The following is a 26,145-nucleotide window of genomic DNA, read 5'->3' as shown; positions in this document are numbered from 1 at the left end:
TCATGGCAAGATTGACGAAAAGCCAGCGAGCAAGGAGGAAGAATGCAGTGAAGGCCCTTGTGTGCCAGATGAAGAAACGAGAAGGAAAAAAACAAACAAACAAAAAGGACAGCATCCAACAATGTTGGTTATAAAGAAGGATTTGTTGTTCCTCTTCTTGAAGAACCCTACACCCATATTCATAAGTCTGCCCTCGAAAGAAGAGACAAGAAACGAGAGGAGAAAAAAAGTGAAAAGTAAAAGTGGTAAAGTGACCAAAAGCGGGGACTATGGGGCTGGGGCCTTTTAAAAATGTCGCGCAAAATTTAAATGCCTTCTCATGTACATTTAATGTTTTTGTTCTTTTTGTTGTTATTTCTTCGGTTGTTCTTGATGGATTTTTGTCATTTGTTGTGGTGAACAACGAGAAGGAAAAAAACTAACAAACAAAGAGGACAGCATCCAACAATGTTGGTTATAAAGAAGGATTTGTTGTTCCTCTTCTTGAAGAACCCTACACCCATATTCATAAGTCTGCCCTCGAAAGAAGAGACAAGAAACGAGAGGAGAAAAAAAGTGAAAAGTAAAAGTGGTAAAGTGACCAAAAGCGGGGACTATGGGGCTGGGGCCTTTTAAAAATGTCGCGCAAAATTTAAATGCCTTCTCATGTACATTTAATGTTTTTGTTCTTTTTGTTGTTATTTCTTCGGTTGTTCTTGATGGATTTTTGTCATTTTTGTTTCATTTGAAAGATAAAATTATGCTCTTTATTTCCTATATTAAAAAATAAAAGAATTTTATTTTTATTTTTTTTTCTATTTATGAAACCTGAATTTTGCAGCATCTTTGAAATGTTCAGAAAAGAAAATTCACAAAAAATCAGAGGTATAAGTTTGGTCAAATGTACAATATAACAAATATTCCCCAGAATCTAAGCTTGCAATATATACCAAGCTTAATTATGTGGAAGGATTTCCATATGATTAATTACAGCTTCATTAAACTTCATTATAACTTCATTATATCTTCACTACACTTTATATATACATGTGAGGAATACAATACCCAGGGGAATTATAGACAAATGTAAATGGTAATTATACCTAAGTTCATCAAAGAGATTCAAAAAGTTATAGGACATGCTCCCTTATAAAGCAACCTGACGGTCCCTTAACCCATTCAGCATAAGTCTTATCTTCAGTGTAATTAAATCATTTACTACTGCTTGCTGGCCAAGTGGGCTAGAGCATCGCTACCTACGGCAGAGGTTGAGGTGGCAGCAACTTGAACCAAGGGCATGGTTCATTAAATTCCACTCTACAAAGTCCCCTGTAAGGGGGAGCTTGCAACATTAAACTGAATCACCCTTCGCCAAAATCAGTCAAGGGCATCACTCTGGCAAAGGGGTTATGTAAATTATGAATTATGAAATGACTTCTCTTGGCCTGTGCATGAAAAATCTAATGGTTTAATGTTTATAGCAGACAAAAAAAATACATACATATACCAAGGCTTTTTCCCCCTTTCAAGGGAGGTAGCCAAAAAGGAAAAGGCATAAAATCATTCCCACCCATTCCCATCTTCCCCAAAGCCCCCTTCATCCCATCCATCCACCTCATCCTAGGACGTCCCCTCATGTTCACTCCCTCCACATCTGCCTTCCATACCTCTTTTACTAGTCTTTCTTCACTCATTCTTTCCATGTGTCTAAACCATCCTAATACTCTTTCATCAACCCTATCTCCCAACTCCCTTTCCACCCCTGTTCTCCTGCTCACCTCCTCATTTCTCACTCTATCTAGCCTAGTAACCCCCATCATACTTCTCAGACAACTCATCTCAAACACATTCATACTCCTTCTCTCTTCCTCTCTTATGTTACATGTTTCTGCCCCATACAGTACTGTTGGCACAATCACTCCTTCATACAGTCTCCTCTTAGCATCCATTCCCAAATGTCTATTCCTCATTACACTTTTTAATCCACCAAGGCATTTACTCGCTTCTCTCAATCTACATTCTACCTCCACCTTCACTCCACCTTTTCCTGCCACATTTGCACCCAAGTATCTAAAACTATCCATTTCCTCCAGTTGCTCTCCCTTAATGCAAATAATAAATAATAATAATAAATGAGTATGTTACATCTGAAAGGCCCTTTCACCTCATACATATGGTGGCCAGCCAAAGCATGCACCTATTTTCCATCCATTTGTTTTCCATTTTAACTTAATTCAATAGACAATGGGTTATCTTTGTTCCCTGCCCTCTGCCCATGTCAGAAGCAATGCAGCATGACACAGCACCACAGCAGGGCCTGACTGTCTAAGCTGGTTTATCCCACTGCTTCATGTCATGGTGACCCAAAGCCCTGAGGGAAAAAAAAAAAAAAAAAAAAAAACTTGGATATAAGTATTTACACCTCGGGTGAAAAAATAGGGGTTATGATGAGTCATGGTGTGTTCCTCCTCAGCTTAACAATTTCATCCAATAATAATTACAATAGAATCTCTAAAATACAACATGGGTACAAACATGTTAAAAAAGGAAATAATAATTACTGAGCAACAGGAATACAGCTCTGATTTTCCTTAAGTCGTACAATGATTAATTATATCTAATATGTATGGGTCTCAATCAAATGATGTTCCATTAATTTTTTTTAAATTTATTAAAATCAAATATTCACAAAGATTAGTTAAAAAAGTGTAGATGAAGTGAACATGAGGAGGTGACCAAGGATGAGATGGATGAATGGGGTAAAAGACGCATTGGGAAAGAGGAGGATGGTTGTGTATGGCTGATGATGTGATGTATGGGAGTGGGTGGGGGATGGGGAGGTTAGGAAGTATATGTAAATAATATTCTGATGCAGCCTGAAGGGATTTCTCCCCATATCTTTTTCTGCAAGGAGGGACAGAGGGAGGGTTGCCAATTAAATAGTGGCCTTGCTGTGGATGTGCTATGTCTTGCTGCATTGCTTCTGATCCAGGGCAGTGGGTAAGATGCAGGGATGACCCATCACCCAAGAGGAGCCAAGAAAAGAGGGAGGGAGGGGTGGTGAATGGGAGTGGAGTATATGAAGATGAAATGGGTGGGAGTGGATTTATGCCTTTGACTTTGGCTACCTCCCTTGTAAGAGGGAAAAAGCCCTTGGCATATGTATGTAAATTTATTTACAATCTATATTAAGTTTTAATGTTCTCTTAATCTAAAATAACAATAATAAATAAAATTCATTATAACTAATCAACGTTAAGAAACACTTTATCACTAGCACCACCGTAGCCCTTCAATTCATTTCCACGAAGAGAAAGGATCTCATTTTCAAGCTTCGGCCCAGTCTTTGGCTGAAAGACAAAATAAGAATGTGAGAACACTAAAAAACAACAATAATAAAAATATAATAACATAAAGCTATTTTTCATGGACATAAAATGTCAACAGTGAAATTGAAGAACTGAAATGGCAATTAAAAGGATAAAAAGAGTTATTATTCATGATGCAACAGAAAACTAGTACAATAATAGCAGTAAACATAGTACAGGCAACTTCAAAATTAAGTACACTTGTATGATGACATGCAACCAGTAGAAATAATATTTGTCCAGTATGACAAAAGAGAGCACAAGAAGGCTTGTTACAATACAATGCATAGCTGATGTTCACCAGATAAATTTTACAACCATGGTGCTCTAAGACTAACATTACAACAGCATGAATTCTGATACAAGTTAAGACATGTTAGCTAATATATAGTACTATGTGGGTAATTAACAATATATTTGCTCACCTTTCCCATGGCTACTCTTTGCCATGATGTACTTTCACAAACTGAGCAGGCTTTAAGAGGCATTTTGTCCAACGAAGTTGTTCTTCTCTTGCAATTACGGCACTCAAAGAATCTTTTCTTGCATTTTATTGCCTTCAGATGATGATTTTCACTTTTACAAAAGTCTGATGCAGACAGAGCAATGTACTTACACTGCCAAGAGAGAAAAAAAAAAGTCATACCAAACTACTCGTGCCTATAACACTTCATTGCATGAAAATATTATAGGAATTAAAACAGAAGGAAAGGAAGGGAATCTGACAATTCCATGGTAGAATTTATACGGGTCTGTGTGATGCTGCAAAGGAGAATGTGGATGTTAATGAAAGCAATGGCTTTAAGAGGAAGGTAGGCATAGTATTTCATGGAGTTGTTGAATGTAAAGGATAAAGAGATTTTGGATGGTTGTAGAGTGGGTGTATTCTTTGACTGAGCGTACATACATATACCAAGGCTTTTTCCCCCTTACAAGGGAGGTAGCTAAAAAGGGAAAGGCATAAAAAAATTTCCACCCATTCCATCCCTGAATACACTCCACTGAGCATATCTTCCTTATAAGGGAGAAAAGGACTTTTGGTATGTATGTATATATGAAAATACCATCCGTATATACAACAAGGGTTTTTTCCCCTTTACAAGGAAGGTAGCCGAAGTCAAAAGGCATATACCCCACTCCCATCCACAGCAAGGAAACTTCACTTAATCAGCAACCCTCCATCCCCTCATGCAGAAGAAGAGAAGATGTGGAGAAATCCCTTCAGGCTGTGTCAAATTATCATTCACACATAACTGCTCCCTATCTCCCTATCCCCCACCTCCTTCCTTCCTTTGCATCACAGTATTATCTATACACAGCCATTCTCCATTCACCCCTATCTCCTGCCTTCTCCCTTCTTTGCTCAATAGACATTACGCTCTTGCTCAATTCCCCTTTTACCCCATCCATCCATCTCATCCTTGATTGTCCCCTAAAGTTCATTCCATCCACCTCTGCCTTTCACACTTCTTTTACTATCTTCATTCATTCTTTCTGTGTCCAAACCATCCAAATACTCATTCATCTGCCCTATCTGCCATCTACTTTTCCATCCATACCTTCCTCCTCACCTTGTTTCTCACTCTATCCAACCTTGTAACTCTTTATAAAGATTAAAAATGCAATTTGGTATATATGTATGGAAAAAAAAATACATATACCAAAGACTTTTTTCCCCTTACAAGGGAGGTAGCAAAAAAACAAAGGCATAAAATCCACTCTCACCCATTCCATCCCCACATACTCCACTCCCATTCACCCCCTCCCTCCCTCTTATCTTGGCTCCCCCTGGATGACGGGTCATCCCTACATCTTGCCCACTGCCCTGGGCCAGAAGCAGTGTAGCAGGACACAGCACATCCACAGCAGGGCTGTTTCATTTAATGGGAACCCCCCTCTCTGTCCTCATGCAGAAAAACAGAAGACGGGGAGAAATCCCTTTGGGCTGTGTCAAATTATTATTCACACATACCCTCACCCCCTCATGCATCACAGCATCATCCATATACAACCATTCTCCATTCATCCCTATATTCTGTCCTCTCCGTCCTTCCTCAACAGACACTTCATTCTTTCCCAATGCCATCCATCCATCCCATCCTTGGTCATCCCCTCATGTTCACTCCCCCACCTCTGCCTTCCATACTTCTTTTAATAATCTTTCTTCACTCATTCTTTCCATGTGTCCAAACCATCCCAATACTCTTTCATCAACCCTATCTCCCAACTCTTTTTCCACCCCCGTTCTCCTCCTTGTTTCTCACTCTATCCAGCCTAGTAAACCCTATCATATGTCTCAGGCACCTCATCTCAAACACAATCAAACTCCTCTCTTGTGTTCCATATTTCTGCCCAACAGTGCTGTCAGCACAATCACTCCTTCATACATTCTCCTCTTAGCATACATTCCCAAATGTCTATTTCTCATTACACTTTTTAATCCCCCAAGGCATTTACTTGCTTCTCTCAATCTAAATTCTACCTAAATGTGAAAGAGGATAGAAAGGGAAAGGTAATTGCAGTGGGAAGCACTAAGAAAATTACAATGATGAGTGAGGAAAATGGAGGAGAAATAAAAAAAGATGAGGCGAAGGCAGTTGTTAAGATGATGAGAGCAGGTAAGGCACCTGGGTTGGATGGGTGTCATATGGAATACCTAAAAAAGGGAGGTAGTGATGGTGGAGTGGCTGGTGAGGTTATTTATGTTTTTTTAAAAGAGGGTAGAGTGCCAGAGGACTGGAGGAGTGCATGTATAGTTCCACTTTACAAGGGAAATGGGGACAAGTGTGAGTAGTAGTTTCAAAGGGATCAGTTTGAGTGTAACTGGGAAGGCTTATGGGAGGGTTTTGATTGAGAGGATTAGGAGAGGAATAGAGGGAGTAATTGGTGAGGAACAGTGTGGATTTAGGACAGGTAGGGGTTATGTGGATCAGATTTTTGTTGTAAAGCAGATATGTAAGAAAGCTTTAGGAAAGGTAAGGATGATTTTTGGACCTTTATGGATTTGGAAAAGGCTTATGACAGGGTAGACAGGAAGGCACTGTGGGAGGTATTGCAGATATATGGGATAGGAGGAAAGCTGTTAAGAGCAGTCAAAAGTTTTTACAAGAGTAGTAGAGCCTGTATTAGAATCAGAAATGGAGAGAGAGTGGTTTGAGGTGGGATTTCACCAGGGATGTGTTATGTAGCCTTAGTTGTTCAATTTATACATGGATGGGGTGGTGTAAGAGGTAAACACAAGGGTAATGGACTGGTTATTGGAGATGGTTAGAGAAAGTGGAGAAAAGTGGGAGATAAGCCAATTGTTTGCTGATGACACTGTGCTTGTAGCAGGATCAGAGAAGGATTAAGAAGTTAGTGACAGAGTTTGGGAAGGTATGTGACAGAAGGAAGTTGAAGATAAATGTGGATAAATGTAAGATGATGAGATGTAAAAGGGGAGAATGTGACAGCAAACTGGAAGTGATTATAAAGGGAGAGAGACTGGAGGAAGTGGATGGCTTTAGATAATTGGGTGAAAATGTGGTGGGAAAAAATAAATAGATAAATGAAAAAATAAACGAAAACTATATATCTAGGTGCCTACCTTAACACATGCCACAGCTGTTACAGGAATTTCCATCGTGCTTGCCATCTTATCTTCCAGCATTTCCTTTTTTTCTAGACCCATGTAATACTTATCCATCGCCTCATTCTCAACTTGCTGAAGAACAAATATTTCCAACTTAGTTTTACTTGTACCGATATCTAGATTAATCTAACTCCTGAATATGATAATTATATACAAAAATCAAAATATCATGAAGAAGGACCTAAGATACTGTCCAATAATAATATCTATTACAGCAATGGAAATATAATAATATAAGTCTTACATCTATTAGGTTTGTGTGACGAGATCTCTGCTCCATCATTGCTTTAAATTTTTCTGAATTAACATTAACTGAACCAAGCTTGGGTCTCTTAGAGGATGAAGAATCACCTTCTCCTTCACTGATCATTCTCTTACCATTGTTATCTTCTGTAAAATAAGAATAAGCTGGCCATAATAGTTATATGTCAATTTATTATTATTATCTATATACCTGTTTGTTTATTATTTAACTATACTTATGCATTTATTTATGTATTTTATTTGTTATTTACATTATTATAGTTTTTATTTATTCATTTATTATCATTATGATTTTTTTTTCACATCCAACATAGATATGGACCAAAAGGTCTCCTGTCGGCATGCTCCACCTTTGTAATCCTTTGTAACAGATTATATGTAGCAAAAGAACATCATTTGTAAAACACATCTGGTTGAACTTTTTAGGATCAGTGACAAGGAAAGAATTTACATGGAATATTCATAACAAAATACCTTGCTAAAAAATTCCAGTGTCAGACTAACACGCATATAATTACTCATATTCATAAGGTTTACTTTTAGTTCAAGGTTTACTTCTTTCAGCACTAGTTAACTACCTTTCTTACCTTCTTCAGATGTAACTTGCAATTTACTTTTTATTTTCTCTAAATATTTAGGATCTTGAGACTTAATTTTGTTCTTGACAGCATTTGGTTTCTTAGGCTCCAGGCGTCCACTGTTCTTTAATAATGCCAATGCTCTTGCCTACAGAAAGTATAGTACAAGTGTGTCCTTACAAAATTATTTTTTCACACAAAAGTTTTTAATCTCTCCCTTACAATCCAATAGGTATTACAATGTTATGTTATGCCAGAGAAGGATTCTTGGTAAATAATGAGGCCAGATAAAAAGAACAAGTAAAGAAACAAATATATGCACATGTAAACAAATTAATTAAAAACAGTATAACTTCTGCCTCAAGATTTACTGACTGGGCTTCCAAAGATCACTTTCTCCCAGCCCCACCATCACTGAAAGAATGTTGCTGTTAGTTTGAAAAATCAGGTTACAGGAATACCTCACTATACGACCGAGTACTATAAGTAGGTAAAACAAATGTTGGGTGTATGTGAACGCCCCAGAAGGCAAAAATTGAGGAGGGGGACAGGGTCCTTGAACACAACCCCCCTATTATTTACATGTAAAACCCACCTCAATATACAAATTTTTGCATTGCGACTAGTCACCTGGGAACACAACTCGGTTATATAGTGAGATATTCCTGTACTGTCAGTAAGTAGGGGAAAGTTTGACGCTAACTGAATACATTGCCAGTCTCAATTTCAGCATCAATTCCTGAATGGGAATTAAGCCCAGAGTCACCACATAGACGTTGTAAGGCAGCACCTGGTTTCCTTCACCTTGCCTCCAAATCCTGCCTTAAGATTTTGCTTCCCTTTTCTTAGAGAGGGCTTCAAGATTTGAAACAGATTCATAACTGCCAACGGCAAAGTTGAACCAAGGGCATGGTTCATTAAATTCCATGCTACAAAGCCCTCTGTGAGAGGCACCATCCTAACCTCCTGATAGGGGGGAGTGAGTGACATTAAACCATATAATCATAACTTGGGGGAAATAGTAAAATTTGAGATCTTCAGCAAACAAGAATACAGATACTCACCTTGGCTGGATCAATTCTTCTTGATGGTGAAATATCAAGGTCTATTTCTTGACCTGGCTCTGAGCCCCTTCCCAGCTGAGGTGAAAAGGCCTGACTCAGTTTAGAAAATGAATTCTGTTGGAGTAATAAATAATGAATCAGTACAATATAACATGCCTTTGTACTTTTCACAGTATATAAAACATGAAAAATAAAAAAATTCTTAAAAAAAAAATAATAATAATAAATAAATAAATAAATACAAATAAAATAAAAAATATAAATAAATAAATAAATAAAATAAACAAATCATTATCTCCACAGAGTAATTTTACTATACAGCATTAAAAACAAACTTTAACAAACTAGACACAAGATCTTTTCCATTCAATTTTTTTTTGGCAATGTATAATGCAGTAACCCTATACTTACTAAAAGGATGCCACATAAGTGAATAAAACTGCCTGAATACAGCCAAAACATAAGGGTAAGTGTTCTTTAATATGAAACAGGTTATCTAAAGGTAAGTTTGACTCTGTTTGTATGCAACATGCCTGAATAAAATCACATACCAGTAGCCAGAATAAAAGGGGTGAATAACATATATATACCAATGGCTATTTCTCTCTTGCAAGGGAGGTGACCAAAAACAAAGGCATAAAATCCACTCCCACCTGTTCCATCCCCACATACTCCACTTCCATTCACCACCCTTCCTCCCTCTTTTCTTGGCTCCTTCTCAATGATCGGTCATCCTTGCATCTCACCCATTGTCCTGGGTAAGAAGCAGTGTAGAAAGATACAGCACATCCACAGCAAGGCTGCTTCATTTAATCGGCAAACCCCCCCCCTCTCCATCACCTCATGCAGAAAAAGAGAAGACAGGGAGAAATCCCTTTGGGCTGCATCAAAATATCATTCACATGTACTCCATCACCCCCCCCCCATCCCTTACCCACTTCCATGCATCGCAGCAGCATCCTTATACACCCATTCTCCACTTACCACTATCCCTCACCTTCTCCCCTCCTCCCTCAACAGACACTCCCCTCTTTCCCAGTGCCCCCTTTATCCCATCCATCCCACCCTCAGTCACCCCTTCATGTTCACTCCCTCCACCTCCACCTTCCAGACCTCTTTCACCAATCTTTCTTCACTCATTCTTTCCATGTGTCCAAACCATCCCAATACTCATTCATAAACCCTATTTCCCAACTCCCTTTCCATCCCTGCTCTCCTCCTCACATCCTCGTTTCTCACTCTATCCAGCCTAGTAAACCCTATCATACTTCTCAGGCACCTCATCTCAAACACATCCAAATTCCTCCTCTCTTGTGCTCCATGTTTCTGCCCCATACAATATTGTCAGCACAATCATACATACAGTCTCCTCTTAGCATCCATTCCCATACGTCTATTCTCATTACACTTTTGAATTCCCCAAGGTATTCACTTGCTTTCCTCAATCTACATTCTACCACCTCCATTCCTCCCCTTCCTGCCACATTTGCATCCAAGTATCCAAAGCTATCTACTTCCTCCAGTCTCTTTCCCTTAATACTCACTTCCAATTTACTGCCACATTCTCCCCTTGTATATCTCATCACCTTACTTTTACCCACATTTATCTTCAAATTCCTTCTTTCACATACCCTCCCAGACTCTGTTACTAACTTCCTTAATCCCACCTTTGATCCTGCCACAAATGTAGTGTCATCAGCAAACAACAATTGGCTTATCTCCCACTTTTCTCCACTTTTTTTAACCATCTCCAATCCCCAGCCCACCCTTGCATTTACCTCTCACACCACCCCATCCATGTATAAATTGAACAGCAAAGGCAACACAACACATCCCTGGCAAAGTCCCACCTTTACTTCAAACCACTCACTCTCCCCATTTCTGATTCTAACACAGGCTCTACTACTCTCATAAAACATAACAAGACAAAAAGAAATAATCCATCCACTTACTTTCTTCTTTTGCTGTTGAACCTGCTGATGTGTCATTTTCAACAAATCTTTGGCTGATACACTTTTGATAACACCAGCCTCTACTTTTTTCTGCGTGTCTTCCTTAACCATGTGACGAAGTAAATTCCTGGACCCAGGAGTTGGAGCTAATAGCATCTCGCCTCTAAAATTAAATTACGGTTAGAACGAGCAACTACAATCAAGTAAATACTAATAAAATACAAATATCCCAATGCAAAAATAAATTCTAATTGTAAAACTGATCTGGCTGGCTATCTCCCTTTTGGTATACAGATGAATAAATTGATAGATCTACTCACAAGCTATTGTTTTTCTGCACCATATCTTTAACTGCATCTATTTCTTTCGTGTCCATGTGATTCAGTACAAATGATTTTTTTCTATCCTCTTCCTTTATTTCTTCAGCTTTTAATTTAAGTTTAAGTGAACTGAGTGTGGCCATATCTTTTCCTTTGCTAGCCTGTGGCTGTGGTTTTCCTGCAACCTTCTTTGACCCTTGTATTTGCCCAACAAACAGTTGTCCCCCATAGAATACCTGAAATTATATAATTCACAGAATATTTTTAGTATATTATTTACTCTGTAACTTATCTGATAATACCAAGATCATTATCAAATTTCAGTGTCTGAAACTATTTTAAAAATGTAATGGTATATTAGTATAGTACTTGGCTGCATATATGATAAGGAGTCCTAAAAAATTAGGGTAAACTATTACACTAAGTATATGAAGTATTGCATGGATGAGAAGGGGAGGGTACATGCATTTTGGTATAAAGATACATACATACATACATACATACATATATATATATATATATATATATATATATATAATATACATATATATACATATATATATATATATATGCAACAGTAATCACATAAAACACGTGAATAAAGATTTATGCTTGTAACCACGAGGAAAATAAAGATCGGAATACTGAACGTTTTCGTCTATTAAGACATTTTCAAAGTACTTTGAAAATGTCTTAATAGGCGAAAACGTTCAGTATTCCGATCTTTATTTTTCCTCGTGGTTACAAGCATATACATATATATATATATATATATATATATATATATATATATATATATATATATATATATATATAAACACACACACACACACACCAAGGGCTTTTTCCCCCTTGCAAAGGAGGTAGCCAAAGTCAAAAGGCATAAATCCATACCTACCCACAGTTGGAGTCCTTAGAGCCGAGGGTATATAGATAGAAACAAAATATTCATGATTTCTTTGGCTACAGGTAGGTGGTTAATTTTTACATGAAACTGACTATTACATGAAGTGATGGAACACAGTACAGTTTAAAGCTGGGTAAACACCAAGTAATATGCTGTAATGTCTCTCAAGTGGTATTTTTTCCCCAGGTTTAGTTATGTGTTTGTTTATTTATTCATGAACTAATTTCTTTTTCTTTATTTGTGCATCAAACCTAATCATGGACTAAAATGTCTCTCATGGCATTTCTTTCACTGTAAACTATTGTACAGCAAAATTAAACTACCTACCTGTTCTTTTCCAAGTACCTTCTCCTGCAGTCTCTTACGAGGATCAACCCTTGTGAAAGAGGACTGAATATCAGCTCTTCGGGCAGAAGACTTCTGGTATTCTCGTTGAATATGATATATACAGAATTCACATGTATTTTTGTTTACATACTGATGGCACTGTGACCCCTTTTTCGTCCTAGGAAAGCAAATAGTGACTGAATTATTTTAAACAAACAACCAACACCATTATGAATCATATGAATCAAAATATGTATTTGTTTAAAAATTCTTAATTTGAGAAAACAACACTCATTACCTTCCTTTACACAAACCAAGGTCCTTAGAGGCTCCCATTACCATTATTGCATGGTGATTGCCAACTGATAATGTTATTATATTGGAAGTCTTCTCTCCTGGTCTGTAAAAATAAAAGGTGTAAGTTTATATGACTATGAAAATACTTGATGGGAGGAGTAACATATGGATACTGGATGGGTGTGGGATGAGTATATGTTATGACTCTGACACCTCCCTTATAAGTGGGTAAGGGTCTTTTGGTAAGTACATATGCATCAAAGAAATCTGATAAACTTATTTGCTTTGCCACACATAGGTACAACTACTGTACAGTATTTTGTTCCAGACTGAAAGATCTCGTCAACATGCTCTGTATGTGTCATAGTAAACACTCCCTTACACTATGGCCCCATCAAACAAATACTAGCAACCAACTGCAACATAATAAACAGAATTACCTTTCTTTCATAATTTGTGGATTAAGGATGCCTACAACAGTACCAATGCTGGTTTTCCAAAGATGCTGATGTGAACTTCCAAATAGAAACAGACCAACTGATTTAGTACAATCCTTCAGATCACTTAGCTGCCAAATGGAATATTGTGAACCCTGCAATGGTTATAAACCATACCAAATATCATTAATAACAAAAGAAGGGGACAGGATTAATTTTTTTTCAATGATACAAGACTTTTCTTTTAATGGAGTATTAAATGACACTCAGAATATATTTTTCATATTTCATCTATCATACAATTCCTTAAGGATCAATGATGGCCCTGCAAAATGGGGAAGGCATATACCAGGGTTGACAGAGACATTATGCTGTATGTTGTGGATTTATGGTATAGAAGAAAGTCTCTTGAGGGTGAACCATATGAGAGGTAGATAATAAAGAGGGTGGAAGCAAAATTCAAGGTGAGAGAGGCCAAGAAGTACGTGGATGTAAAGTGGGGTAGGTGTTTCATGGAGAATTTTGAAAATAAACAAATGTTTTCAAGGGAAGTGAAGAGAATGTGTGAGGGGGGAGGGAGTCAAGATGAAAGACAAATGGTACTGATGTAATGGGAGAAGAAATGACAGGAGAGAGGGAGGAGAGAAGAAGGGAGACAGGCAGAGAAGGACACAGTGAGGAGACTACAAATGAGTGATTATACCTAGAGCACTGTGTGGAACAGGCAAGGAATTTTGAAGGAGATAGAAAGGAAGGGCCTATATACGTTTGAGATTAAGTGTTTATGAAGTATGGTGGGTATCATAAGGATGGATAAAGTGAGAAATGTGAAGGTGAGGTGGAGAGCAGGGGTAGTAAGAGAGAGCTGGCAGATAAGGTGGATCAGAGTGCTGAGATAGTCTGGGCACATGGGAAAGATAAGCAGAGTGCATAAAGCAGAAGTGGATGGAGAGGAATGTGTTAAGCATTAAGCAAGGGAAAGGACAAAAGATGGGTGTGAATTAAAAGTGGTTGTAAATGGGTGAAAAAATAATGTGACCTATAGAGATTTCTTCTTGTCTGGTCTATAAGATGCCAAAGTAGGTGAAGGGGGTTAGCTATAGAATGAAGCAGTAGGAAGGAGCCAGATTCAGCTGTAAGGCCCTGCTGTGGAGGTGATGTGGCTTGCTGTATTGCATATGACCCAGGCACTGAGGCAGGGAAGAGAGATGACCTTTCATTTGCAAGGAGCCTAGATAAGGGAGACAATGAAGAGGTTTTTGTATGGATGTGGAATGGGTGTTGGGTGTGTATGCTCTGACTTGGCCATCCAACATACAAAGAGGAGGGGCCTTTTGGTGAATGCATCTATATATTATTATTCATCCCTTACTTTCTGTGATGTTTTCTGCCCAGTTTTGGAGACAAGAACACCAATGGTGACCCAGTCCCCTTCAATTTCTCCACCCCTGACATGGAGGGGTATGGTAGACATGTGCACCATCTTCCGACCTTCCATTCTTTCTTTCATGACATCAGTTGAGACAGCTGGGTTTCTGAAAATGTTTAACAAGCTGTCAAAGAATATTTACGTCAAGCAATAACACACTTAAAACTAATACCACTGATATGCAAAACATTGATAAATATGTTCTTTAACCTACAAATAAGTTTACGTGTACAGCTGGCTCTAGGATTTGCAGGGCCCTATGCAAAATTTAATTTTGAAGCCCATCATGGTGGTGAGCATGATGCAGCAGTGACTGAGCTTGTATAGTTTGATCATGAGTTCATGCTATGTACAAGTAAACAGAAAGAAGTTAAATTTTCATTAAATAGTCCCCCAACAGTTGCTTAGTTTGCTAAGCTGGGCCAGGATACCCTATGTACTGACAATAATGAAAATTGTTAATTTTTCATCATAAATAAATAAACCTAATATTTTTTACATTTGTATGCTTATTTCTCATTATCAAGTAATTCTTTAAAGAATTATAAAAAAAAGAAAAAAGAATATATACTTACATAATTCTAATGCCAGAAAAGCTATCAACAGAAACATTCTTATCCTGAGCAGATACAGCTTCAGCTGCACCTCTCAATCCCACTAATGACCCTGATGTATCTTTCCATCCTGCTTTGCTTGTTCCTGCACCTTTCAATCGATCTACTAACTCTTTAGGCTTTGGAACTGCAGAGGGTGCCATCGCACTGGGATCATGAGCTATGCGTTTCTTGATATGTCTGCCAAAATCAGTTAGATGAGGCTCAAATGGATTTCTTTTGTCTTCATCATCTTCAGAATCTGTGTCACCAGCATGGAGTTCACTTTTCTTATCATGTATACTTTTCAAAAGGTTAGCTTTTTCATTCACTGACAGCTGACGAGACCGCCGTTTTGAAGTTTCTTGAACATTGGTAAGCTTTGTAAATCTTCTTTTTGAATCATTTGAGTCTAAACTTAACCTTTTCTTATCTGCTAATTTGTTTTTCAATTCTGACATTCTAGCTTCCATTTTTTGTATTTCTGCTTCTAGAGGATCCACATCAGATTCTTGAGAAGCAGTAGCAAATTTAGATCCAACAAATGCATTTCCAAAAGCAGACATTTTTGATTTCTTGGCAGGTTTTGATTTGCTGGTCTCTTCACATTCATCATCAGACATTTCCAGCCCCAGCTCAGAACAACTAATATTTGTTAATTCTTGTGATTCTATGTGTGATTCTTTAGTCCCATTTTGTCTTCCTCTAATTTCAACTGCTGGACTATTTTCACTTTCAAAATCCACCAAATTAGCAAGTGCTTCAAGATCTCCATCATCGACATCCCCTTGTTTTTCTCGACTTCCTTCAACATCTTCATCCATGTCAGAATCCAACATGCCAACTAAAGAATCTAGATCATATTCTGAAAGCAAGAGAATATCTTTAAATAATCATGAATCTACAGTGATATAACTACCATAATCAACAATGATGGAAGGATTACACAAGAATGATCAAATAGCATGTTTACTCAATAGATTAAGCAATTTAATATTAAATATCAGAAGAAATATATAAGAACAAGCTTTAATGCTAAAAGATTAAGTGAAGTATACAAAATACCATATTGACCACAAAATAAAGAATAATAATTATAACAATAATAAAAAAAGAAAAGAAAAATAAGATGTTTACATGACAAATCCATCTATCAATCGCTTCTTCGCCCTTATAATGGAGGGTCTAGTACCTGAGCCTTAACAAGACATGAAGAAGAGCCTGCTATATTAAAGGTCCTAAAACTTGCTGTCAAACTAAAAGCCTAAACTCACTCAAGGCTAGCAGTTTCAGCAGGACAGGGCCAAAGCTGCTTAACAGTCTTCCTCAGAGTGTAAGATATATGTCAGTCTGCAGAATAGTATTTAAGAACTGACAACTTCCTCCAGAAAATTGAAGACACCTCCTATGCTATGGCTATGCCTTCATTAGTTCATACCAGACTTGGTCCCAATAGAACAGACTGGACCACCTCATTCTATACATTCAGTGCCAAATTGAGGATACAGAGGTAGTTTCTGCATCTGATGTCGACTGTCCAAAATCAACATAAGGTATCACGTAAGAGTAAAATATTCTCAAGCCAAGGTCTGAAAGTGGCTCTTGGACTTGGTTTGATTTGAATTTGTACCGCACTTTTTTACATATTAACAAAACCCACATGTTAAGTACATCATAATTTACAAAGAGAACATCCGTCTTCTAGGCCCTACCTTCTCCTGCATCCATATTGTTCAATAACGGGTCCTAAACTTCTTTACACTTAATTATTATTAACACCAACTAATACCGTAACAAGTTGCAGCTGTTTACAGTACACAGATTGGCGGGTTTTACTGTTAGCACTGCTAAAGAACTTTCTTACCTTTATATACTGTCGTATAATGCTAACTCGCAAAAAATGTATAAGAATTAATATGCTGAATTATATATTGCATAATGATCTTTACTGGCGTAGTTTACAGGAGAGTACACGAGAATATTCCATATTCATTTCCGGTGAGATGGATCTGCCTCCATATGAGAATGGGCAGGTGGGTAGGAGAACCTGCATATAATGCAGACAGTTTCTGAACAATTATACTACTTTTACTTTTACTTCTGTATGTTTATTCTCGACTCCCGCTCCGTCTTTCCGACGCTCTGGAGTCACACCTTATATCATCATTCTGGTTATTGATTACACTTTATAAAACTCACTATTTGCATGTCTTGAACAGGTACGTTTTCAATTTCTTCTTGAAATTATTATCATTATTACTTTATTTTATCACCTGGGAAGTCGATTAAGTAGTCCGGGGCAGATATCCTGAAGGCCTTAAATCCCATTTGAAGATTACATCTTGGTTCAACCAGCATTAAAGGATCATCACTTCTTCGTAGAGGGAGGTGTATCATCATTCATTGCTGGAACTGCCTGGAAAAATGTGTTCCAAATGTGGGCCTAGAGAAGCACCTCCATCCAAGACGCGGGCGCCACTGCTATATCAAGACTACAGATGGTGTATCACAAAGAATAAAAACCATTATTCACCACAGTTTCACCTACAACGGGGCGCGCCTATTTCACGTTGTTCCCAAAAGTATCAGGAACCTGACAGGCATATCCACAGACAGTTTCAAGAATCGGTTGGACAAATGACTGAAAACAGTGCCCGACTTACCCTCTACACCGGGCTATCCCGGTGGAAACAAAAACTCCCTACACTCTTCATTCATTGAAAGAAGCGGGGCAGATCTGCCTGGCAGCAGTGGAGGTCCACCTCAACTGTGTCCTTAGTTGACGGAATTAATCAAAAGTATAAGTAAGTAAGTACTTCTAAGTGATACAGCTGGTCCAGGTTGATAATCTTCTAGCATTTGTCTTAAATAATCTGGTTTCTCATATCTAATTATCTGGTATACCATAACACAATTTTTAAATATAATTCTAGCTTTAATAGGAAACCAATGAAGTTCTATTAGTGCACGTGAAATTTTGTCACGTCTTGCCACACCTTTTATTACTATAGCAGCCCTGTTCATAATATACTGTAATTTCCTTGGCTGGTAGTTTGGTAATCCATACTATAATAAGTTTTCTCAATGAAGACCCATCAATATATTTCTTTTCAAATGTAATGTTTCTCAGATGATAGCCTGCCATTCTAACAGATGGAATCACCATAGTTGAAGAAAGTGAATCGGACCCCAACAGGTCTAATAGAAATGAACTTCTGTCCAGAACAATATAATATGACTTCATAAATCTAAGAGTGGTCTTTATCTACTGGATGAGCAAAGTGGCAAAGAGAAAACATAGATTCTTGACCACAACGAAGTCTCATGAGCATAGCTAGGGTTAACATCGAGAATATCTTTGATCAGAGGTTCATACGTGTTAACCCATACATGACACTTCAATGAAGTCAATTTTACACCAATGATCAACACTGATGTAGTATATCCAGAAGCTCTTTTCCTCAGAAAGTTGAACAACAGCTCATGAGGTTTTAGTTGATGTTAACAATATTGACTGGATTAGATGGTGGGAGTCATCCAGAACAAACTCCTAGTGAATGGTCGGAAGAGTTGTAGAAATCAGTGCTAAACATATATTCTTCTAGATGTTGTCATTGTAGTGCTTCACCTGTCCATTTCCTTGAGAATTGAAGACAGTTGTTCGGGTTGTAGCTAAGATTCTCGAATGAAAAAATGTCTACTCGTTAGACATAAGAGCTGAATCATGATTGAATTGAACATCTCACAATACACCAAATAAGGAAAACAAATTACATGCTTCATAACAGTAGACGCAGAAGTTTCAATACACAGAAAGGCGTAAATCTGGAATGCTTATCGATCACCAAGATGAAACAATTACGAAAACCAAAATGTAGCGGCATGTCTACAGGTAAGGTTTTATAAAGACGACGGTTAAATCCAGAATGTTTTGTTAGCAAAATCACAGGCTATTCATACAAACTATCGGCTCAAGCGATGTGCGATTGAGCCAATCACGCGCGAAGCGCGAACAAACCTTATCAGGAGCGGCCTATGGTGGTAGTCGGCCGGCCGCGGTCACTCACCTACCTCCTGCCTGGTGAGGTCGACTCCACGACTAATTATCTGACCTCATGTAGTGTAATGTTCTTATTTTTGGTGGATAAATCAAAGACCACAAGACTTCTTAAAAGTCTGATTGTCAAAGAGTACACCAGCAGACCGTCCCGGCCTGCTTTCCACCTAAAGACTGACAGCTCTTCTCTTTGTTGGTGGAATGCTCCAGCATATTGAACAGTTGACAGACTATAAATAGTTTACATTTTATTTTGGTGATACAAGTTTTGGATACTATTTTATTTTACAATAATTAGAATGTATAGTTATTTCTACTTATCTATATATTATGGTTATTAATCTAAATTACATAATATATTGTGTATGAGTAAAAGGTGTTCTTAGGAATCAGGGGTACTTCACAGTTTGGTCACGTGAAGGAAGAGGTTGGTGGTCTGTGTGTATATATGTTGTGGTGTAGTTTTCCATTGTGTTGTAATCTGTGAGATTATGGTTACATGTTGGCGGCAGTAACCTCACAGTAAGGAAGGACGGGGGGAAATTTAAGATAATATAAATCAATGTTTGGTCACGCCAGAGTGACTGCGAATGTTTGCTGATACCTTCCCTCATTGTCCTACATGGCTGCCAGGTGATCGCTGGCTTAGTAGAGGCGGATGACCTAGATGGATTTGGCTGCGATGGCATTCAAGGTGGTGGTAATATCTTTCCCCGAACTACAGATATAAGATGACTTGTAAGTGTTTATGATGATGTGGTCACAGGCCTTCTCAACTTGTTCGGGCTACTGCTCTTCTTTGCGGATCTGTGTGAGGCCCCAGACCAGGTGGTAGGCGTTGACTTCACCGCAGACAATAATAGAGGTCTCGGGATTGTCTCGAACTGGACATAGATCTGATAGATGTCTGTTAATGATCACCGAAGATCCTAAAATAAAAAAATAAAAAGAAATGGACTCTGGTTGTATGACGCTGACTCTGGCATCTATAACACGTATCTGCAAATAGCGAAAGGGCCCATGACAGAACACTTCACTGAGGCTGATAGGGTATTCCTGGCCCAGGTCACCTTCACGATGGTAGTGGCCGGGGGGGGGGGGGTGAGAGGGGTTATCTGGGATAGTGAATTGTACTTCAACCTCAGGGCAGCGCTCGTTACTTTTGGAATTATGCTGATGAGATCTGTGGTCTCTATCAGGACTGGAAGCTTCTCCAGGACTACTGTCTGGAATGATCTGTCGATCCTCTGAAAGCGGACTGGAGCTGAGGGTTCGGTCGTCAGGTTCTCCAGTAGCCTTTTTCTACAACTTCTGCGTTGGCAGGCCGGTTCTAATTGGTTTCTCTTGCAGTCGCTTCAGAGTAGTTTGAAGATCGAGATGAGTGTTTTTAAGCATTGCTAAGCCCCTGGCTTTCGAAGTCTATGCCTACTATCTTGACTCTGTAGCTGGGTCTTTGTCGTTCTTGGGTATACTGGGGTGTGATGCCAACCCTCATAAGAGTGCAGGTCCTCTTGGTGTAAATGTCAACGGGGGTCTCAAGTCAGATGTGTCCACATTGGAGTTGCTGGTCAGGTATATATCCAGTCTTTTGGCCGGGCATTTTGGAGCCCTGAGTCTAGTGGTGGCGTGCAGTGGTCTGGTGACGCCCAGGGCCAATTCCTTCACTGTATATCCCAAAGATTCACATATAAGGCCTAGTACTGAGAAATATTATAAGAAAGGAAGATATTTTGAATATGTAAACACAAATGAAACATATATTTATATTCGATTTAGATGTAAATAAAACATATTAAGTTCTTGTAAGTCTTTTTGATCACTTACCTGATTTCTGTGGTTTCCCGGTTCTCTGGCTGCTTCTTCTATTTTTAATCCACCTGACGCACTTACTTTTCTCACTTTGTGATCTACTTTACCTAAAACCAGTACCTAGATTAATCCTAATCCTACTTAAAGTTCCCCTTGCTTCTTCTCTATCCACACACACACACACACTGCTGCGTATCTCGTCGTGCGTCCTTGGCCCTCCTTCCTACACCGTGACTTTTTTAACCCCGTGCAGGGGTGCCAACTGTGCACCCCTGTCTGCACCACATTCAACATATTCACTCCACAGTTCTTTTCCACAAATCTTTCTGATTGGATGATCCCCACCCATTTGGATGCCCAGGGCTACACTCTCCCCCCCCACACACACACACTATGTACGCCACTGCCTGAATCTCCATCTAATTTCTGACTCACCTGGTTAACTCACCTCGTTGGCCACCCCGTTCTAGACCAGCATACTGCTCGAGGGAGATAAGCTTTGGGTACACAGGGATAGCCCACATCTTGCTGGCACGCCAGCCCTTGTTCGATATCAGGGTAGAAAAGTACAGGGTAAAGGGCTGAGTTGTGTGCCATGTGCACAGAAAGTAGACAGCTAGGAATGAATATCTGGATAATGATTAATCAACATATTCAAAGAGTGTTTGGCCCACCTGTATGTGAAGGTGTTTTTTGAAAGATGTAATTGAGTCACAGCTAACAGCATCATCAGACAGGGAGTTCCAGAGGTCAATACATCTAACACTAAAAAATCTACGTCTGCACTCTAGAGATGTATGGGGTTTGGCTAGCTTAAATCTGTGACCCCTGGTGTGTGTTGTTGGAAATAAGGAAAAAAGATCTTGGGGTGAAATAGAGGACTACTTGTGAATTTTTTTCCAACATTTTATGAGATCTGCCCTGATTAATCTGCCACGGACTGAATAAATATCTAAAGTTAGCAGACGGTCTGCATAGCTAAGCTCTGCCATTCCAATTATTTGTTTAGTCCACCTGCGTTGCGTAGATTCCAGGAGCGTAAGGTCACTTAGGTATCCAGTGTTCCATACAGTGGATCCAAACTCCAACAGTGGTCTGATGTGGGATTTAAACAGGGTCATCATGAAGTCCTTATCACGACAGAGTGTTGATTTTAGTAAGTCATTTGCTAGACCTGCTGCCTTCTTTACGGTTTTTGAAATATGAGTATGGAATTTAAAGTTACAATCAACTGTGATACCCAAGTCTTTATGTGCAGTCTCAATAGAGAGGGCGGTGGTGTCCATTATATAATGATGCTGGGGACCTGGATTGGTCTGTTGAGCCTCTTTGGCAACGTAGTACAGCACACTTGTCCAGGTTGAAGCGCAAGCCCCAGGAGTCAGCAACTCTGTATACTGTATCTATGTCCCTCTGACAGATTCCTATGTCTTCGGCTGAAGGGGAACTGGAGTCTCTTCGTAGCTTTAGGTAGATCTTCATATCATCCACGAAGAATTTGCATTTTTATTGGATATATGTTGGCAGGGAGTTAATGTACACTTGGAACAAGAGGGGCCCAAGACTGAGCCCTGGGAGACCCCACTGAGGACATTTCTGGAGGAGCTGGTAAACCTTGAAACTGAGACTTGCATTGTGGGACCAAGTAAAAAATCTATGATCCATGACAGCAATGGGCCGTGTTCTCCCAATAGTCTCAGTTTGTCTATGAGTATAGAGTGGTCGACTACGTCGAAGGCTTTACTAAAATCGAAGAGCACAACATCGACTATGTATCCAGCATCCAGCCATGCAGTGGCATCATTATATACTGTACAAGTAGTAGTTGGTCATCGACTGTTCTGCCTTGGCGGAATCCGTATTGGTCATTTGAAAGAATACCATTAGAGTCCAGAAAATTGTACAGTGCTTCAGAGATAAATCGTTCCAGTGTTTTACAGCAGACAGATGTGAGGCTGATAGGTCTGTAGTTAAGTGGAGTATAGCGGGAGCCCTTCTTGAAAATCGGTATGATGGTGGAATTTTTCCAGTCCATTGGTAGTTTTCCCATGGTGAGAGACTTTTGAAATAGTAGGAGCAATGGAAGAACGATAGCGGGACAGGATCTGAGAAGAGTGGGATGTATGCCGTCTGGTCCCATGCTGGAGTCTGGGTCGAGTGCCTTGAGCCTGTTCTGAATTTGCTCCAGATTTAGGGAAATTCTGTCCATAGTCCCATTGAAGATTTGGTGCGGAGAAGGATTGTTGCAGGATTGTCTAGGGTATACAGAGCTGAAGTGAGAGGCAAAGGTGTTGGCCATCAGGGTACAGTCACTAGTTAGTTCACCACAGTCCATCCTCAAAGGGCCAACCGAGGGTGTCCCAACTTTCTTGCTCCGAATATACTGGTGAAATAGCTTAGGGGATTGTTTCAGTTGCTGAATCAGTTACTTTTCATGTTTAATTTGCTTGGTGATAAAGAAATTGTGGAATCGGGTGTTAATGCCGTCATAGTGTGCCAGGGCTTGTATGGCTTGTTCGGACTGTCTGCCATAGGAGCTTCTTGCAGTTTTGTAGGTTCCCCATGCTTTTTTACGAAGAGTATGAATCTGCGCACAGGAAGCGTTTAATTCTTGTCTTCTCTACAAATATGTGCAACATCGATAAGGATTGGTCGGAAATCCAGATCAGGTTTTCTTCTGTTGCTTCAGGAATACATGTTTCTTCGTGTAGTTTGTATAGCTCCTCACTGACAGTAATAAGATTTGCGCACGACTGTTATTTTATTTTCCTACATTCCGCTCTTTCTCTCCTGCTAACACGAAATCTATGAAAGCCAGGTCTAACTATGATTGCCCCATAACCCCGAGTTTCCTCTTGAAATACATGCCCTCAATAACCATTCCCATTGCAATGCACATAGATCATGATCTTATTCATTACAAACACTTTAAAACAGCAAATAATTAATATAGTACATTCGGTGCCTATCCTTATTTTTATACTTCAACACTGCGGTTTTCTATTTAATTCTAAATCATTCATTACACTGAACTCTAACAGGAAACTTTTTTTTGTGCCTGTGGTGCATATATTCTTACATTCACTAACTTTATAGAGATAAAGATAAGAAGGACTGGAGGCAGGGGAAAGAAAAGTACCCTCAATGCGGAAGAGGTTAATCGAGTTAGCTTTAGTCACTTCCCTTTAGGAGTCATACATAGTACAATTAAATTATCTATTGTAAACCACAATAAAAATTGTAAAGATTCCAGGATACTGATTTAAGACAACCTACACCTGTATTACACCTGTCTTTGGAAATCAAATGAATGAAAATGGGAAGTAATACTTTTATTCACTTGCCCAAATAACTTAAAGTCTTGTAAATATTTTATAGTTTTAACTTTTACTATTGCCTGCTTAATTGTAAAATATTCTTTATATAAAATTGTGCAATATATAAATATGATACACATACAAAAATATTATGGTATATAAATATTGTAGGATATATTCAATAAGATATGATACCGATGATTGGAACAGTTCAATGTTTACATTTGTGTTGAGCAAAGTTCATTTCTTGAAGTTGATAAACATCGGACGGATGTAAAACAGTATTTGAACTCTAGGTATTTTCAAAGCCATATGAGGATATGACGTTGGAGGACCCATTCTTTGTTGTGAAAGAGTAAGTATGGATAATTTGTGTATCATAAGATTCCCATAATCCCCAAGTGGTGAATTTTGGTAGGTTCTTATTAAATCGTCACACGTCTTACCTAGCCCACATCAAGAACTGTGATGACTTTTCATAAATGTACTAGAGTTAGTATGTCGAAAAGAAGTGTTCGATGTATGAAAAATAATCTCAGTCACCATGACTTTGGTAAACAAATTCCTCGATAGGTGAAATGAAGGAAGCAACTTGTTTTGGGATACTTAATTAAATATGACCTTGAAGGATATAAACTTTTGTGTACTTGAAGGAGTGACGTATTTCGGAAGGTTTTGGGTCAGTCATTGGCATTATTCAAAATTGTTTCCATGTTCCTTTAGATTTTAGTCTTTGGATATATACTGGAAGATATTATGGTGATTATAGCATAGAATGCTATTTTCACCAAATGAGTGTTTTTGGTGGAATAAACAGTAAATTGGGATGAGGGTATCTGCCACTTTGTAAAGAGTGCTTTATGATTAGCCACTATGGCAAGTTTTAACCAGAAAGTCTGCGTAACAAAATTCTGATATGTTTGAGAGGCCTTCTTTCTTCCCTCTTATATGTTGTGCTTTCTAATCATCTAATGCCAGGAAAACTAACAAATAGCACCCTAAACAAACTTAACCTTGTAGCCTAACAATCTAATAAATTTTTTAGAAGCTTGTAATACATTTATCAAATGAAATGGAAAGTGACCCTAATGCTTGGTCTATTTTCATTGGTCCAAAGTTATCAATATCACTATTACCCATTTATCATTATTATCATTATATTCTATTGTTATTATTATTTTCTTTTTTGTTATAATTAATACTACAAAATCTTATTTGTTTAACACTATAGGTGTCTTTAGTTTTTATTCTCTACATAATGAGTTGTGACAAAGGCTATTATTTGTTACTACATGCTTTGACCATAGCTATATTCTTTAATTGTTTCTTTGTCTCCATAAAGAGTCATGTCAAAGATTATTAGTTTAAGTAACTATTATGATTTAACATGTCTTTTCTTAATTATAATATTGTTTAAATATATTTGGATTTTTGTTTTTTAAGAGGACCTCAATGGAAATAAGTGTTGTGCTTTTTTTGTGCCATCCTTGCAATTTTAATGCAGTGTATCATTGTACCTATACATACACTTGCAAAATAAAAAAAAAACAAGAAATAGCTAAAATCTAATTTGTGGTATAATGTTTGGTCAATTAAAATTGCATTTAATACTAGGTAGTGAAAGAAAAAATTAATGTGATGATGTATTGATAATCTTGTGGATTTCCTTGGTCACTTGAAGTCAGAAAGTGGTGGTGATACTCTTGCCTTAATTTAATCCCCCTCCCCCCTAAAAAAAAAAAGCCAGTTGGTATTTTATCAATTTAGGATAGGAATATTTTTTTTAGAAGTGCATACCTATGCAATATAGAACTAG

General features: G+C 38.3%; 2 protein-coding genes across 7 annotated transcripts in view; one reads left to right on the top strand and one right to left on the bottom strand.

Moving 5' to 3' along the window:
- Window positions 1-2,631: 2,631 nt before the first annotated feature.
- Mcm10 (minichromosome maintenance 10 homolog) lies at window positions 2,632-21,326 on the bottom strand. Of its 6 annotated transcripts, XR_012965995.1 has the most exons (16): window positions 21,028-21,326; window positions 19,808-20,867; window positions 15,129-16,011; window positions 14,497-14,659; window positions 13,128-13,279; window positions 12,689-12,790; window positions 12,391-12,568; window positions 11,157-11,392; window positions 10,837-10,999; window positions 8,885-8,998; window positions 7,830-7,968; window positions 7,223-7,368; window positions 6,934-7,050; window positions 3,773-3,964; window positions 2,856-3,329; window positions 2,632-2,779 (listed from the first exon to the last, which is right to left on the bottom strand). XR_012965995.1 is itself a non-coding variant. In XM_076179055.1 (15 exons), exons 2-15 carry the CDS (start codon window positions 19,890-19,892, stop codon window positions 3,225-3,227), a joined length of 2,775 nt encoding a protein of 924 aa, XP_076035170.1. In that variant the 5' UTR covers window positions 19,893-20,903; window positions 21,028-21,326; the 3' UTR covers window positions 2,632-3,224. The 6 variants fall into 6 exon arrangements, 5 of the variants coding, with proteins under 5 accessions (XP_076035170.1, XP_076035171.1, XP_076035169.1 ...); XM_076179055.1 differs by having other exon boundaries at window positions 2,632-3,329; window positions 19,808-20,903; XM_076179056.1 differs by having other exon boundaries at window positions 2,632-3,329; window positions 16,859-20,867.
- Window positions 21,327-24,525: 3,199 nt separating this feature from the next.
- Window positions 24,526-26,145, top strand: part of Syx6 (Syntaxin 6) — a 71,835-nt gene continuing 70,215 nt past the window's right edge. The window contains exon 1 of the mRNA XM_076179121.1: window positions 24,526-24,684. Coding sequence (XP_076035236.1) covers window positions 24,650-24,684 — 35 coding nt within the window. The 5' untranslated portion in view covers window positions 24,526-24,649. The remainder of the gene's footprint in view (window positions 24,685-26,145) is intronic.

Source organism: Oratosquilla oratoria, chromosome 42 (assembly GCF_046742065.1).
Source record: "Oratosquilla oratoria isolate Oo_2021 chromosome 42, ASM4674206v1, whole genome shotgun sequence".
NCBI lineage: Eukaryota > Metazoa > Arthropoda > Malacostraca > Stomatopoda > Squillidae > Oratosquilla > Oratosquilla oratoria.
Note: the sequence above shows the minus strand (reverse complement) of the source record. Positions and strands in the feature narration are given on the sequence as shown.